At 37.1% G+C, this 17,085-nt stretch overlaps 2 protein-coding genes across 3 annotated transcripts in view; one reads left to right on the forward strand and one right to left on the reverse strand.

The window, feature by feature from the left end:
- Positions 1-4,946: 4,946 nt before the first annotated feature.
- On the reverse strand, positions 4,947-7,003 carry LOC121101658 (translation initiation factor IF-2-like). The gene is made up of 2 exons (XM_040625593.1): positions 5,947-7,003; positions 4,947-4,981 (listed from the first exon to the last, which is right to left on the reverse strand). Exon 1 carries the CDS (start codon positions 7,001-7,003, stop codon positions 6,293-6,295), a length of 711 nt encoding a protein of 236 aa, XP_040481527.1. The 3' UTR covers positions 4,947-4,981; positions 5,947-6,292.
- Positions 6,859-17,085, forward strand: part of RIPK2 (receptor interacting serine/threonine kinase 2) — a 29,365-nt gene continuing 19,138 nt past the window's right edge. The window contains exons 1-3 of one of the 2 annotated variants that reach the window (XM_008689176.2): positions 6,859-7,174; positions 11,613-11,766; positions 14,376-14,531. In XM_008689176.2, coding sequence (XP_008687398.2) covers positions 7,002-7,174; positions 11,613-11,766; positions 14,376-14,531 — 483 coding nt within the window. In that variant the 5' untranslated portion in view covers positions 6,859-7,001. The remainder of the gene's footprint in view (positions 7,175-11,612; positions 11,767-14,375; positions 14,532-17,085) is intronic. The other variant, XM_040625891.1, reaches the window with a different exon arrangement.

The following is a 17,085-nucleotide window of genomic DNA, read 5'->3' on the forward strand; positions in this document are numbered from 1 at the left end:
TCTCTAAAATAAATAAAAACAAAAACCTGAGAAATAAAGATGTATGTCCACACAAAAAACTGTACATAACTATTCATAGCAGCTTCATTTGTAATAGCTAAAATCTGGAAACAACTAAAATGTCCTTCAATAGGTGACTGGTGAAACAACTTTGGTATACCAAAACCATGGAATACTGTTCAGCAATAAAAAAGAAACAACTACTGATACAAGAAACAACTTGATGGATCTCAAAGGCATTATGCTGAATAGCAAATCCAATCTCAAAATATCACATAGATATCACTAACATAACATTTGTGAAATGAGAAAATTATAGATATGGAAAGCAGATTAGTGGTTACCAGGCTTTAAGGATAGAAGTAGGTGGGGTGGGGGGAGGAAGATCTTTGTAGTCATGGAATAGTTCAGTATTATGACAGACAGAGATGGTGGTACAGGAATCTATGCATGTGATAAAATGATACAGAGCAACTACGCACATTGGATGAATGTTAAATTGCTAGTTTTGATATTATATTTTAATTATGGAAGATCTTTGCAACTCCCTGTGGCTCTATTTTTATCAACCAAATAAAAAAGTTTGTAAAACTTGTACCTGGGCTCTTAGTTTCCCAGGGCTGCCATAACGAAGAACCACAAACTTGATGGCTCAAACCACAGAAATGTATTCTCTCACATTTCTGGAGGCCAGAAGTTCAAAAACAGGATGTTAACAGAGTTGGTTCCTTCTGAGGACTGCGAGAGAGAATTTGTTCCACGACTCTCCTCTAGCCTCTGGTAGCCTTGGGCATTCCTTAGCTTGTAGATAGTTTTCTTCCTGTGTCTTCACAATATCTTCATTTTATATATGCCTGTCAGTGTCAAAATTTCCCCTTCTTATAAGGATACTAGCAATATTGGATTAGGCCCCATCCTAATGACCCCATCTTAACTTGAGGCAGAGACCTGTTTCCAAATATGGGTAAATTCACAGGTACTGGGGGGGTTAAGACTTCAAAATCTGTTTACAGTACACAATTCAACCCATAACACTACATCTAAAAGCATCAATGCACAAATGCAGGAGAGAAAACCAGATCTAAAGGCAGTTTATATTAAAAACAAACAAACAAAGAAACAAGTTAACAAACAAAAGCTCCAGTTTTAGTTGACCACAGGTCCAATCTAAATTAATAGTTTAACCAGAATGCTTAAAAAAACATTATATTCCATTGTACTAATAGATTCAGATCAGAGACAGGCATAGCCACATATCCCTCTCTCCTATCAAACTTCATACGGAATTTTCTAATCCATTTGGATTTACAGGAATACTGGTGAAGTTAAGTAGATTCATAGAAAAACACTGTGAGTCTGAAAATCGAGTTGAAATAAACAAGATACATTAAGATGCCAAAACTAAAGATGACATAACTGCTTTCAAAGTATTCGTTTTTTAAATCCCTCGTATCACCTTAAAAAGTGGTATCCCCTTTAGGGGCACCTGGGTGGCGTAGTCTCTTAGGTATCAGCCTCTTGGTTTCAGCTCAGGTCCTAAGATCTCAGAGTTTGTGATCTCAGGGTCGTGAGATCAAGTCCCATGTTGGGCTCCATGCTCAGGGCAGAGTCTGCTTAAGACTCTCTCTCCCTCTCACTCTGCCCCTCCCCACTGAGCGTGCTCTCTCTCTGTCTCTCTCAAACATATAAATAAATCAAAAAGGAAAAAAAAAAAGTGGTATCCCCTTTGTGTTTGCCGAATGAATGACAAAGCTCAAATCGTCCAGGTAGAAGAATTAGGTCTATTCAATACAGCATAAGCAGCTAATATGAAGACCAGAAGAACTTCGTAAAACTCAGAATGTTAGAGAATTTTAATAATAGAATTTCAAATCAATCAATGGAAACATCTTATTCAAAATGTAGTTTATTCCCTATTGTCAGGAAATGCTCAAAAGAAGCTAAGCAAGCCTTTACTAGGTATTCATTCAATGGGAGATTGTACTAGCATCTTCAAACTTTTTTTTCCTTTTTTTTTTTTTTTAACTTTTCAGCACTTTCACAGAAAGCTATATTAATTTAACTTCTTAGGAATTTTTTAAAATAATTTCACCTTTTTCTGAATGCTAAATGAGAAAGGTGCAACTTTCAATTGAAAAATGTTTGAGAAACCTGTTATTATCAATACTATATTAATAGGTTGATTTTAATGTTCTTTATTAATAATTCTACTATGAGAACTGTTTACTTTTTTCCAATTGAGATGAAGCATTTTGTTTAATTTGGCTTAATTATCAGAAAAAGCATCACTTATCAACAATTTTAAAATAACATGTTCAATTTTAGGATGGAGCACAATTAGAATGCTAAATGAGAAACATCATGGTGCTCATTAACTGCAAAATTGTGTGGTTCTCTGACTCTCCGTAACAATAGACTCCACATCATCACAGAGTTTATCAGGTATTTTTGGGGATTTTTTGGGAGGAAAAGGTACCAATGTTAGTTTTCCCATGCAAACTGTTCATTGTTATGCAACTATAGAGACCTCCCCAGGATTTGTATTATTAAAACTTACTAGGAGCTTTCAGACTGAAAAAGAGAAAAAAATTAGAATATGAGATGTTTGAAATTCTTGGATTTGTACATTAAGTGCTTTATTTTTTAATTTTTTCTATCTTTTTTCTAATGAAAAAATATTAGAGATTTCAAGTTTCTATTTCATAAAACAGCACCTGCCATATAACCTTAATTCTCAGTAAATGGAAAAACAAATCTTAATGTGATTTTACAGAATTTTTTTAAAGATTTTATTTATTTATTTGTCAGAGAGAGTGATTTTACAGAATTTTGAACAGATAAATTCAAAATACAAATATGATACTTGTTTTTTCACCTAATTTGTGTATTCTCATTTTTCCTCATTTAGTTGATATAATTCAGCATCGGTATTCTTTAAGTTTTCTGTCTTTAGCCAATTAATTATGGGAATTAATTAAACAATACATATATGACTAAGAATACATTTTTAAACTTTGTCATGGTGAATACATTCATGAAGCCTAAAGGTCTGAGGTTGTGATAAATAAACTGAATCAACTACTTAAAAGTTTTGCAATAAAAAGAATCTTAGCACTTAAATGAGTTTAGAAGCATTGAACTCCAGCAATCATCAGGCCAACATTGCACCCTCTATTTCAAAAGAAAATGAAAGCAACTGTGTGGAGGAACAGCACTCTTACCGTCTGCAGTAAAAAATTTGGTAGAACCTCAATGAAGAGCAATTTGATAATATAATTTGACAATATAAACCAAAATTGCAAATGGGCATAACTCGTTGGTCCAGCAATTCAGCTTCTAGGAATTACATATGTAAATATACTTGCAAGTACAAATGACATATGTAAAGATTATTTATTGCAGCATTATTTTTAATAGCAAATATGGGGAAACAATCTAAGTGTTCACTAATCGGGGACAAATTATAGCATAAAGAAAGGATGAGGAAACTTACGCATTCACATGGAAAGATATCCAAGATAGACCGTAAGTAAAAGACAAGCAAGGTGAACAGGCTATAGTGTGAAACTAATTTCATAAAGTGAGAAACATAATATACATCCACATACATATTTTATATTTAAACCTATTAGCTTTTTATTGAACTATTGAAAAGTGCATGTTTAGTGTAACCTCAAAGACTGTTCATTAAGTGAACACACCCATGTAACTGGCACCTAGAGTCTAGGTCCTAAATCAAGAAACAGAATGTTACTATCACCCCAAAAGTCTCATCATGCCCCTTCTGGTCACTACCTTTCTCTCTACTAGAGAAGTCAGTATCCTGATTTCTAAAATCATAGATTAGTTTTGTTTATTTTTATACTTAATAGAAATGAACTCATACAAACATATACTCTTTTGTGTCTGATTTTTTTCATCCAACATTATATTTGTGTGATTCATCAATACTGTTGTACATCGTCCAATCTCATTGCTGTTTAGTGTTCCATTGTGTAAATGGGCCACAATGTATTTACCCAATTCTACAGTTTATGGGTATTTGGATAATTTCCAGTTTGACGCTATTATAGATAGCACTGTTATGAACACCCTAGCCTTCGCATATACATGTTCACATACCTAGAGGAAGAATTGGCGTGTCATAGAATCCGCACAGCCACAATTTTAATAGAAACTGCTTCATAGTTTGCAAAATTCATTGTACCAACTGACACTCCCACCAGCAGTGTATAAGAGTTCCAGTTGCTACAAATCCTCACCCACACTTGGTATATTCAGTCTTTCTAATTTTTAGTTAGTATTTGTGTAGTGTATCACACTGTGGTTTTTAACTTGTAGTTCCCTGATAACTAACAGGGTTCAGCACCTTCATTTTCTATTTTCTATTTAGATAGTCCCTTTTGTGAGGTGTTTAGGTCTTCTGCCTAGTTTCCCATGGGATTATCTGTTTTATACTTTTAAATATTGAACCATGTGCATATATTACTTATTTTTTAAGCACTGTAATTAAAATATAAATTTTATAGAGTTCTATGCTTCATGCTCTCTCCTTCTTGGAGATTTATAATAAATCAATATTACAAAAGCTCTGAAAAGTCTTACCCTTTTCACCATTACCAGTTTGTAGAAATGTTGCTTCTGTTTTTGCACAATTTTTATTTCTCATAGAAAAATTGCTTTTCACTTAGATTTTTTTAAGTTCTCTCTCCAATTTTATCACATATTTCATTAGACCTATCAAACATCTATCAATATAATTTCCCCAAAACTCAAAATTAGATAACCTATAAAATCAATTACTGTAACTAGAGTTTTTCCCTTGGAATCTGCCATCCCCTGCTCCAATGAAAAAAGGTTGCTCTCTAATTCTGCCACATCCTGGGGTTTACCTTTACATCCTCCTGGTCCTGTTTTCTGGAGCCCATGTCTTTCTTGATTTATTCCCATGTTTTGTTGGAGCTCATCCTCCAGTAGCTTTCTTTCAAAAAAAAAAAAAGGAAAGAAAAGAAAAGAAAAAGGTGGATGGAAAGAAAGGAAACATTTGCATCTTTGTATATGTGAAAACGTTTTTATTCTGTTCTTACACTTGATGTTTGGCTGACTGTAAAATTGTAGGTTGGAAGCTACTGTCTTTCAGAATTTGAAGAAATTTCAATACACTGTGTTTTACCATGAATGTGTTATTGTTGAGAAATCTAATGCCATTCTAATCCCCATCCCTTTATTCTTGCTTCTTCCTTCTGAAAACCTGTAGAATCTTCTATTTGTTCCTAGGGTTCTGACCTTTTTAATGATGTGCTTACATACAGGTCTTTTTTCATTCACTAAGGGTACTTGGTGGCCCTTTCAATATGGAGACCCCTGTCCTTCAATCCTACCAAAATTTCTTCAATTATTGTTTTGATGATTTCCTCCCTTCCTATTTTTTGTTCTTCTTCTGGAACGCTTAGTTTATTAAATGACTGGGAAATTGAATGAATGAATGAATGAATGAATGAATGGGAAAAGTTTTCTGAGCACTTTTTGCAGCAAAAAGTTTGTTAAGCAATAAAGCACAGAGTACCAGACCACATCTTTAAAACTAAATACTTTATCTTAAATGATCAAAATTTTAAAATACAGTGTTTCATCACAACTTCCCAGTATTGTAAAATATAACATTGCTACTCTTGTTTCAGGCAACACACAAACACAGGAAACATTTGTTCTCTGCTGACAGAAATCCCCTATTCAAGTAAGGCATTCCTTATTACTGTGGCCTTAGAACTCATTAAAATGCCTAGTATGGACTTGTATTGTATACAATATTTGCACTCACACTCTACAAAATAATCATCCTAGAAGAGAGGTGTTTTCTAAGGTAAAAAACGGAAAGATGTTTGGTTGTTAAAAATGAAATGCATTCCTCCCAGATCTATGAGAAAGAAATTTTTGCAGTCTTACCTGGAATCAGAGGGACTGACTCTTCTCAAAGTTATTTTTCAATCTCCACATAGTTATGGATGCACGAGAGAAGAGAGAGAAAAGTATCCTCGTGGAGAAGCACGGAACAGGAGCTAAACACCAGAACTTGCAAACAGACTCAGACTCTCTGACAGGGTTTATCACCCACCTCTCACTCCGGACGCACCTGGAAGAAAGGGATGACTGCAGTCCAGGTAGGCAGGTGAATTTACACCCTACCTGACTCGCTGGGCTCATCCCTGCCAAATTCCCCAAGTCACCACCACGCCCACCCCTCACCAGCGCGTCTAGCGCAGGCGCGGAGTCGGTAATCCGGTGCCCCCACTCACACCCCGCCACCCCTGGGGTCTGGCGACTCCCTCACACAACGCGGCTCAGAGGAGATCCCTCCCCGGTGTGAGAGCAAGTTGACCAAAATCAGACAGCAGGCTGCTGAAAGGAACTTTTTTTTTCCCCTCAGAGAAAACTTTTCCAAAGCTGGAAGTTGGGGGGAGAGAAGACAGAACGAACGTCCCTGGCTCCCTTCTCCTCCCCTAGCCCCCGCCCCAGCCCCGCGGGTGTCGCCCAGAGCGTGGGGGCCGCGCCACGTGGCGGAGACCCCCGGGCCCGGGCGCGAGCCAGTGAGGAGGGCCGCCGGCCGGGGCCCCTCTCCCCGCCTCAGGGTCCGCCGCTGACGTCGCCTGAGAAGTTTGGGGCGGGAGGAGCTCGGACCGCCCGGCTCGGGTGGCTGGCGCGCCTGGGAGGGCCAGGTCGGGGGAGGAAGCTCCTCCTCGTCGCGTAGCCCGGCAGAGTTGACTCCGGTCCCCAGAAAAGTCCGCTCCGGCCCCAGAAAAGCAGCGGCTGGCGTGGGCCGCGCGGGGCATGGGCTGCCTCGTGACCTAGCGTCCGGCCGCGGGAAGTGCCTGGCAGCTCCGACTCCGGCATAGGGGGGCGGGGGCGGGCGCCCGAGCGCAGCGCAGGAGCCCCGGAAGCCGCCGAAGCGGCGGGCACACCCAGACCGGCCCGCGGCCTGAGCGCGCGCGCCGCCCGCGATCATGAACCGGGAGGCTATCTGCAGCGCCCTGCCCACCATTCCCTGCCACAAGCTCGCCGACCTGCGCTACCTGAGCCGCGGCGCGTCGGGCACCGTGTCGTCCGCCCGCCACGCAGACTGGCGCGTTCAGGTGGCCGTGAAGCAGCTGCACATCCACACCCCGATGCTCGACAGGTAGGGCGCCCGCGCGAATCCCCGAACACCAGCCCGGGACAAGCGCCTCTAGAGCCCAAACGGCGGGGACGCCGGGGTTCGGCCCCACCCCTCGTTACCTCTGCGCAGCGCTTCAAGGCTCGGGGCTCGCGTGGTGGGGGGAACTGGCTTCTCCGGAGATAGAACTGTCGCATTCCTCTGCTCACCTCTTCTCTCCACTGCCCTCTCTTTCCCCGTCCCTCTTACTCCTGGCTTCCTCTCACCAGACACCAAAAGTCAGGGTGTTTCTGTGTGGGCCTGCGGTTGTTTTTGTTTTGTTTGTGGTTTATTACATACGGTCATGAAAGTTTAGATACCACAGTCAACTTGGTTGAGTTTCTCCTCTCACTCTCGCTGGGAAGCCTGTTCCCAGGGGGTAAGTGTATTATTTTGCTAACAGTACACTGAATCAGAAGACAAACGACCAGAAATTTTGCATGTCTCTCACATCCTGAACAATTTCCGTGCACTGTCCAGGTTTTAAGGGAAAGTTAGTATTAGTTTCTGTTTCCAGACATTCCAGTCCTGTACCGTTGACCTGTGATCGAATGTATTAGTCGGTGGGTCTAGTCACTAGTCTTGTGTATTTGCCTTCCAGTGGAGATTTAACTAGGCCCTGCATTCAGTCCTTACCGAGTTAAAATCCATGATTGCCACACTCTCCTCTCCTCCCCCTATATCTAATGTCAGAATTCATCATGCTAGGTGCCTGATTGGTCAGAGGCTGTTAGTATCCAGTGTCAAATAAATCCCTCAGCTTCAGCCCTGCCAGTGTTACTGGACTTTCATCTGCCTGTAGCTTTACTTTGCTATCTTGCTATCAGGCTTGGATGGGCCAGATCTCACAGTAAATTTGAGACACCTCTGGAGATTGTACCCATTTTTTGTATATCATAATCCAGATCTAGTGATAGATAATATGTGGTGTCTGTTTCACCTGGGCCTTGAGTTCTGTGGAGCAAGTGCTTGGCAAATGTGTGTATGTGTATGTAGTCAAGTTTGAAGAGTGGTAGTTGGTTAGAAAGGCTGAAAATATTTTAGAATCAGGTATGTAAATTTATGGGTATCTAACCCTGATAGACCCTTTCGATATTCTGAAGCAAGTTGATCTTCCCGTTTTGGATGCTGCTCCTCAAGATTTTAATTTATCCAAGTTTTGTGCTATTTGAGAGCAAAGGAATGAAGAGGGAGTTCTCTTTCTATTCTTATTAACAATTTTCATAACCTAAAACTCTTCAGTAAATTGGTAGGAAATTTTGTTGTCAAAGAAATCATAAGGACCAGTTAAACCCTCTGGCATTACTGCATCAGGTTCTTTCTTCCACCTGTTACCTAAGATGTTAACAGTGTTCATGTAATCTGAGCATAGGACTGGGCTATGCAGTTGACTCACAGGGTGTCCATTTCCTCACTTATAAAGTGGGAATAATAAATGCATGTATTTGGGCTCTGGTGTGGAAAAGGTTTGCATTGTTCTTTGCATTTCTTCTCTGGAAGAAAAATAAGTTTCTGGGCAGTTACATGTTCTTATTTTAGTGATTGGTGAGTCATTCTCCGTAACCTGACTTCTGCCCAATGAGTGGGCCTTCCCCAACAGTCTCCCAACTCTTTATGTGTAGATGAGTCTGATTGGTTTTTCAAACACCGTGTGGATGACGTAACTGTTTTGCGACTGAAGTTTTGATTTGGGTCACTTTGGTGATATGCCTATGAAAGCTGTATTTAACTTTTTGTTTTTAAAAATCTAAAAACTATTTTAGACCTATTTATTCTTGGCTTTTTCTGTTTTGCCACTCAATCTTCCTGAAATCTGACTTCAAGAACTTTCCTTGATCCTTTCTCTGATCAAGCAGTGGAATGAAAAGAACACAGGCTTTGGAGGCCACAACTGCAATTCAAATCTGACTCCAACCCTGCCACTTAATGTTGGCCTGACTATTAGAAAATTATTTATCCAAGCCTCTGTGCCCTCATCTAAAGTGGTGTTAAGGTAATCAACTTTAGAGGGTTGGCCTTCGGATGATAGTACATTTAAGTGGCTGACACATAATAGGATCACAGTAGAAGGAAGAATGCCTAATACTCTTAATGAGAGAAAGAACAAGTATATTAAGTATCACTGAGACTTCGCCAGCATGCTCTTTCTATAGTTTTTTTTTTTTTTCAATGTATCCAGAAATCTTCAAGTCCATCCTCTGTCTCCCTGCAAGAGTGCCAAACAGTAAGATGTAGTTCTTGTTGACCTCCATCTCTTACTGTTTCAGTTTAGGGAAGATAAGTTTAATTAAAATAGGTCTCATAAACTGAATAATAGTTTGCCTCATAGTTGGAGTATTAAGTGGCTGAAGAACAGGTAGAAGGAAAAAAGGTTTTTACTTTATGTCCTCCTGTAACTCTTGAATTTTAAAACATATAAATATATTACCTACTCAGAATATAAATAAGATTTTTTTTGCTTTATCTTGCCTTTTGTTTGCTTTTAGAGCAAGCCTCATAGTCTGGTGTGGAATGTCTGTTGTTTTCAACAGCCATTCATCCAGAGCTTGAGTGGTTTAAGCACCAACTAATCATCGCTACCCAATAAACTTTTGGAGATGTTTCTATTCTGTTATTGCGGCTACCAACACATCTGTCCATGTTAAAAAACAGTGACATCTCCAATTCCCTTGCCTTTTTTTTTTTTTTTTTTTTTTTTTTTTTTTAATATGTCTACCTTAATCACCACTGCCTGGGCATTCTATTCAGCTAGTGTTTTTCTTTCCATTTTCACTGTGACCTTTATAGTTTCAGACTCTCATTGCTTCACATCTGTAATTAGTGTTGTAATATTCTAACACCTGACTTTCAAACTCTGCCCATTTCTGCTGATCCTACATCCTTCTGCCAAGTTAATCCTAAAATTTTGTTCTGCTCATGTCATTACTCTGCTCAAAAACCTGCAATCACAATTTGGTAACTACCAAAAAGAGTATAAATACCCTCACAGGGCTTTAGGGCTCTGAGATGAGGCTCTAGCCTACCCTATCACCTTCATTCCTTTCACATGCTCTACTAGGTATTCTGATTCATATTAAATAATCTGCCATCTTCCAAACACAACCTTCACTGTAACTTCCTTGAATACGTTTGATACATATCTATTAGATATCTACCAGGTGCCAGGTCCTGTTTCAGGTCCTAGGGACACACAGATGAGAAAGAAAGGCAAAGTCCTTCCATCTTGGAGGCCATATCCATCTTGGCCCTTTTACCAATGGTTGATATTCTATCTGCGCTTAAAGTACAGTTGAAATCCCTCTTTAAAGACTGTCAACTCCCCTAGCCCAAAGTTTACTCTTTTTTCTGAGTTCCCCATAGTTCTCTATTTATTCATTTGCTTCTTACTTACTTACTTAACTTGCTTGCTTATTTATTTATTTGTTTTTGGTGACACCACATTCTGCCTTATGTTTTAAGTATGTATTTTCTTTTATTTGCTTTCCTTTTTTTAACTTTATTGAGGAATAATTGACAAATGTAATTATATATATTTAAAGTGCACAACATGATTTGATAGACATATACATTGTGGAATGATTGCCGAGATCCAGATAATTAACACATCCAAAGAAGACCTACAAATGGCCAATATGTATATATGAAAAGTTGTTCAACATCACTAATCATCAGGGAAATGCAAATCAAAATCACAATGAGTATTTATTTTTCTTAAAAAATTTCTTGGCAGCTTGAGGACCGACTATGTTTATCTTTATATTCTCCATAATGTTGAGCATAGTTCTTTATTCATAATAAATGTTCAATATTTATTTGTTTTGTGAATGAATAAATAAATGAACCTGGATCCAGAGTTGCCCCAGGGATCTGTTATAAGCATTTACCTGTTCTAAGTGTTCTTTTCCTGAGTTCCATTGTGTAATTTCTAAGCATTTTTGACGCTTATGCAACTATTATCATCTTGTCATTTAAATCTACAACATTTAAATGTATTATTTAAATATTTGGAAAAAATGCACATGGTATGTAACCATGAAATTTAATATAATACTCTAATCAAATATAATCTAGTACAACATAAACTTTAATTCAAACAGCAATAATTCTAATATCAATAGACTTTATAAACTTACTCGAATATTGTGTCCTTTCCCTTTCCTAGGAAAGTACAATAATAATAAACTATGTATATAGCACTTTTTTCTGTCAATGGCTCAGAGAAGTTATTATGGTCTCTAAACAGACCTGCGGAATGTATAGGGCAGGTATTATACCTACTTTAAATATGAAGAAACTAAGGGACAGAGAAGTTGCATAATTTACATGAGGTCAATTAATGGGGAAAAAATCTAGTCAATGTTATAGGCATGATTATTGTGTATTTTTCATTACTTTGAAATAATTATGCATTTTCTTTCTTTAGTGAAAGAAATGATGTTTTAAGAGAAGCTGAAATTTTACATAAAGCTAGATTTAGTTACATTCTTCCAATTTTGGGAATTTGCAATGAGCCTGAATTTTTGGGAATAGTTACGGAATACATGCCAAATGGATCATTAAATGAACTCCTACATAGGGTAAGTATCGTGCATTTTTAGTAGCTATAATAATGTTATTCAAGCTATCTAGTGTTTTGGCTTTACATATGATCAGAGTATTTGGAGAGATATATGAGTCAAAATAAGAATAATGGAAAACAATTACAGTGGTAAAGTTAGACAATTTATGGTTTCTTTTGTATTGTTAAAAATGCCAGAGAGTCAGGCCAGGACTGAGGTTATTTTGCTTAGTTACTGTTCCTGTGGTTTAAACTGAATTCCAGTAACCACATGTATATATACAGAGGTAGTAGAGGAAGAGAGAAGAGATAAACTCTGTGCACTATGTAATCTTCTGTTAGTTAAGCCATATTTTATTTTATGTTAAAAACAATTTAGGACTCAAATTAAATGTTAATAATACCAGTCCATAAAGTTCTGAATAGGCCAAATAAGTCTATCTCTGAGTACCAAATACATTGGTTTTTCCAATAATAGACAATGGCATAAGCCATTTACCTTTTTATCATGGTACTGGTTACTCTGGGTTTGTTTGTGAATCCCATCAGTAAGCAAACTGGAGGGGTGGGTCCTCATTCTTATCAGTAAGCAAATTTGTGGATCCTTAATCTCAAACTGTGTGTATTCACCTTTTGTTGTTTGCTTGATCTTATATTATGAATCCATCTACAACCTGCAGTTTCTCTCAAGAAATCTTTTTTAAATCACTCAGTCTGTTTTGTAAGTGTTGGTGTAGTTAAAACCTGGTAACATGATCTGTAAAATCCAATTATTGGATGCTCCTAAATTCTGATACATCACAATGTTCTGTAAGCAAACGAGAGAATGGGTGCCATTGTCAGGCACCCGTGGAGTGACTTCCTCTTTATTTCAGAGTATATCACTTTCTATTTATGACAGGACCATCTGAGAAAAGGACAGAGTACAGTAACTGGTGTCTGTATATAAGATTTGTATAACTAATACAGCAATCAAGATACAAATATCACTTAAGCACAATTTCCTTTTTAAAAAAAAATGAATATAAGTATAAATTCTAATATTTTCTTCCCATACCCCAGTACCCATTAGATAGTCTGATACCCAAAATTGGAGCCCATTAGAAATTATAGAGCCTCCTTCGGGGGACTGCCAACTCCTAGAAGGAATCATAACATATAGAATGAGTGTTCTTCTACCTCTGTCTGCATGACCAGAAGCCTCCATGTGATACTATACTGCACAGAGGCCTCTTGACTCCTTTGAACTACATAATTTTCAGAAGAAAATTACTTTTTTACAGACTAAAAAATTCAGTTACTCACTGGGATGGAGTTCTGTGTATACCAGAGGAAATAATGTTTTATGTTTCTTTTGGTTTCCTCTGTTGTATTATTAGAGTGGGATTTATCTTGAAGTACTCTCCCCCAACCTCAAAGAAGATTGTTGGAAAAAATCAAAATACACTGTAAATACCAGGTTAATCAAAGAACTATAAGGTTACCCATTGTAGAAAAAATTCTCAAGAACAGATTTGAGCTTTCAGTAAAAGCATCTTTTTTCATGCAATTTAGAATGTCTCCAGTAGCTTGGTGCCTGGTGATTCATTGTCATATCTTCCCAAATTATCTGATTTTTCTGAGTATGTGCATTCTCCTAGGAAGCTACACTAACTTTTATGTTCAAAAAGTTTAGATGAGGGGCGCCTGGGTGGCTCAGTCGTTAAGCGTCTGCCTTCGGCTCAGGGCGTGATCCCAGCATTCTGGGATCAAGCCCCACATCAGGCTCCTCCGCTATGAGCCTGCTTCTTCATCTCCCATTCCCCCCTGCTTATGTTCCCTCTCTCGCTGGCTGTCTCTATCTCTTCAAATAAATAAAAATAAAAAAAAAATCTTTAAAAAAAAAAGTTCAGATGACTATCACTTGTAAGTACCAGGATATATAAAACATTATATTCTAAATATGTCTGTATTGCATACACTTAAAAATGAAGATGATCTTTGTCTCTTTCACAAAAGCAAAACTCTCAAAGGCTAATTTTTCAAGCTAGAATACAAAAATTGTGTGATAAGAAGTATGAGATATTCATGCTTAGTAAATAAATATAATATGGTCATAATTTTAATTGATGTGATGATTATTATAATAAGATAAGATTTTATATCAATAGAAAAATTAAAATATAAATTTTGAATTAATAGTTTGGTATGTACTAGATAAATTGTGTGTGTGTGTGTGTGTTTGTGTGTGTGCCTGTAGGTTACTTGATACAAACCATAGAATGAGAGAGAGATGTAAGTGTGAGTATAGGTAATGTGTTTGGGTATTACACAGAAAAAAAAAATTGAAAACTGTGTTAAATGAAGAAAGAAGAGCCAATATCATGTAGTTGTATTACCAACATAAACGAAAAGGAAATATCAGTACTATAAAGTCATCATTATTCTTTCTAAAAATTGAAGAAAATAAGATATACTCGGGTGTTAAATAATGTCAAATTGATACCATGATACTATGTAATAAAAAATGAACATATGTCTTGACCTTCATTTATACTGTATTTCCACATGGAATATTTAATTTTTTAAGTGGAAATGTAATGAATATGGTCACTTATTTTTGTTTTGTTTATTCTCATATATATGAAGAAAACGGAATATCCCGATGTTGCTTGGCCCCTGAGATTTCGCATCCTGCATGAAATTGCACTGGGTGTAAACTACCTGCACAATATGAATCCTCCTCTACTTCATCACGACTTGAAGACTCAAAATATCTTATTGGATAACGAATTTCATGTTAAGGTAATTACTTAAAAAAAAAGTTTATCTGCATCCTTGAGATTAATAGTTTTAAACACTTTTTAGTGTTTTTTTCTCCGCTTAACCAATTTAATATCTCTGTTTTCCATAGCCTATAAGTCTTTTCTTCAGTGTCCTTTCTTCCAGCTGCAGTGGCTTAGTTATTCCTAGACTCCAGAGATAGATAGAATTATGGTACAAAATACAAAGTTATTAAGTCCTTAATTGAAATTATCAAGTAAGCCTTTTTTTTCTTTTGATTTTGCAGTTATTATAGATTCACAGGAAGTTGCAAAGATAATACAAAGAGGGTCCATGAACCCTTCACTCAGTTTCTGCCAGTGATTGATTACATCACACGTAATTACAAAACAATTCCAAGTCCAGGAATTTGACATTGGTACAATGCATGTATATAGTTTCTGTGTTACTTTATCACATGTGTGACCATCACAGCAATCAAGATGCAGCACTGTTCTGTCATCACAAATATATCACTCATGCTACCCCTTTACATTCACACTCATCGCCTCCCTTCCACTATCCCTAACCACTGAAAACCACTAATCTGTTTTCCATCTCTATGATTTTATCATTTTGAAAATTCTGTATAAATGGAATCATACAGTATGTGCTATTTTGAGATTAGCATTGTTTACTTAGCATAATACCTTTGAGAGCCATCCAAGTTGTTGTTTGTATCAATAGTGGTTCTTTTTTATTGGTAAATGGTATTTCATGGTACGTGTATACCAAAGTTGTTTAACCATTCACCAACTGAAAGGCGTTTGTATTGTTTCCAGTCTTTGGCAGTTATAATAAAACTCCTGTGAATAGTCCTGTGCAGCTTTTTGAATGAACATAAGTTTTTGTTCCTCTAGATAAATGTCCAAGAGTACAACTGCTGTAAGGGTTTGTTTAGTTTTTTAGGAAACCACCAAACTATTTTTGAGGGGCTGTACCTTTGTACATCCTACCAGCAACGTATGATTGACCCAGCTTTTCCATATCCTGACCAGCATTTGGTATTTGTTACAGTTTTTTATTTTAGCATTGTAATGGGTATATAGTGATAGCTCAGTACAGTCTTAATTCCATTTTCCTAATGGCTAATGATGTTGAACACTTTCTCATTTGCTATCTGTATATCCTTTTCAGTGAAATGTTTCTTCTTGTCTTAAGCCCATTTTCTAATTGGATCTTTTGAATTTTTATTATTGGGTTTTGAGAGTTCTTTAGATTTTTTAGATATGAGTCCTTCATCAGATATGTAGTTCGCAAGTATTTTCAACAATTTGATGGTTTGTTCTTTTCATCCCTTTAACAGAGTCTTTCACAAAGAAAAGTTTTAATTTTGGTGAAGTCCAATTTATCAGGATTTTTTTCCTTTATGGTAATTCTTTGCTGTCATATCTAAGTAGCCTTCATCAAGCAATAGGTACTGAAGATTTTCTTCTATGTTACCTTCTAAAAGTTTTAGAATTTTATGTTTTATGTTTAAATCTAGGATCTACTTTGAATTAACTTTTGTATAAAGCATAAGATTTAGGTGCCTAAAGGCTCCAAATGTAGTAGTGATTTCATAGTTTACCCTGTATCTAACTGATGACAGCAAATAAAACGTAGTTGCTAAGTAACTAATACTAAATGTAACTTGCTTTATTTTTATGTTATTTTTCTACACTTCTTATAATAATATATGTAATTGGAGATTACTGTAAATATCAAAAATTTTCAAAGAAAAAATAAAAAGGAAGTTGAAACAATAAAAAAATTAATACAAAAAAATGTGGGGCGCCTGGATGGCTCAGTCGTTAAGCATCTGCCTCCGGCTCAGGGCATGATCCCAGAGTCCTGGGATCGAGCCCCGCATTGGGCTCCCTGCTCTGCTGGGAGCCTGGTTCTTCCTCTCCCACTCCCCCTGCTTGTGTTCCGTCTCTCGTTCCGTCTCTTGCTGGCTCTCTGTTAAATAAATAAATAAAATCTTAAAAATTTTAAAAAATGTGAGAAAAGTTAAATAAAAAATAAAACATCTGTTAAAGGCACTTCCTCTCCCTAGAATAAAATGGGAGGGAAAAGGAAAAGAAGCAAGCTGCCATCTCAGTATTACTAAAAAAAGAAACTAATCTATTACGTCAGCTATAAAACCGCACAGATAGAAATGCCTTCTAATGGTCAGCAAGTCCCTGAATCCTCACTATAAAATCCCTTGTCTTCCAGGGCAGTTAGTCTATGACAGGGGAGTCTTAATATCCATACTTAAATGACTGTGACATTTTCTTATATGATCAATCGAAATGCCTTCCGTTTGTTTTCATCCATGAGTCCTAGTCCTATTCTTTGTGATAAACTGAATAAGTCCAATTCTACTTCCCATATGACACCCTCTCAATGTTTGCAGACAGCTATAATCCCCCTGTCCCTCACATACACTTGTGTTTTATTCCTCTCTATTCTGAACATCTTTAGTTCTTTCAGCCAATTTTCTTATTACATTGGTTTTAATCGCAGGTGCTATCCAGATGTTTCTGTGTTTAAATCTCTGTTAAATTTTTAT

Source organism: Ursus maritimus, unplaced genomic scaffold (genome assembly GCF_017311325.1).
Source record: "Ursus maritimus isolate PB19 unplaced genomic scaffold, ASM1731132v1 scaffold_9, whole genome shotgun sequence".
Taxonomy (NCBI): Eukaryota; Metazoa; Chordata; class Mammalia; order Carnivora; family Ursidae; genus Ursus; species Ursus maritimus.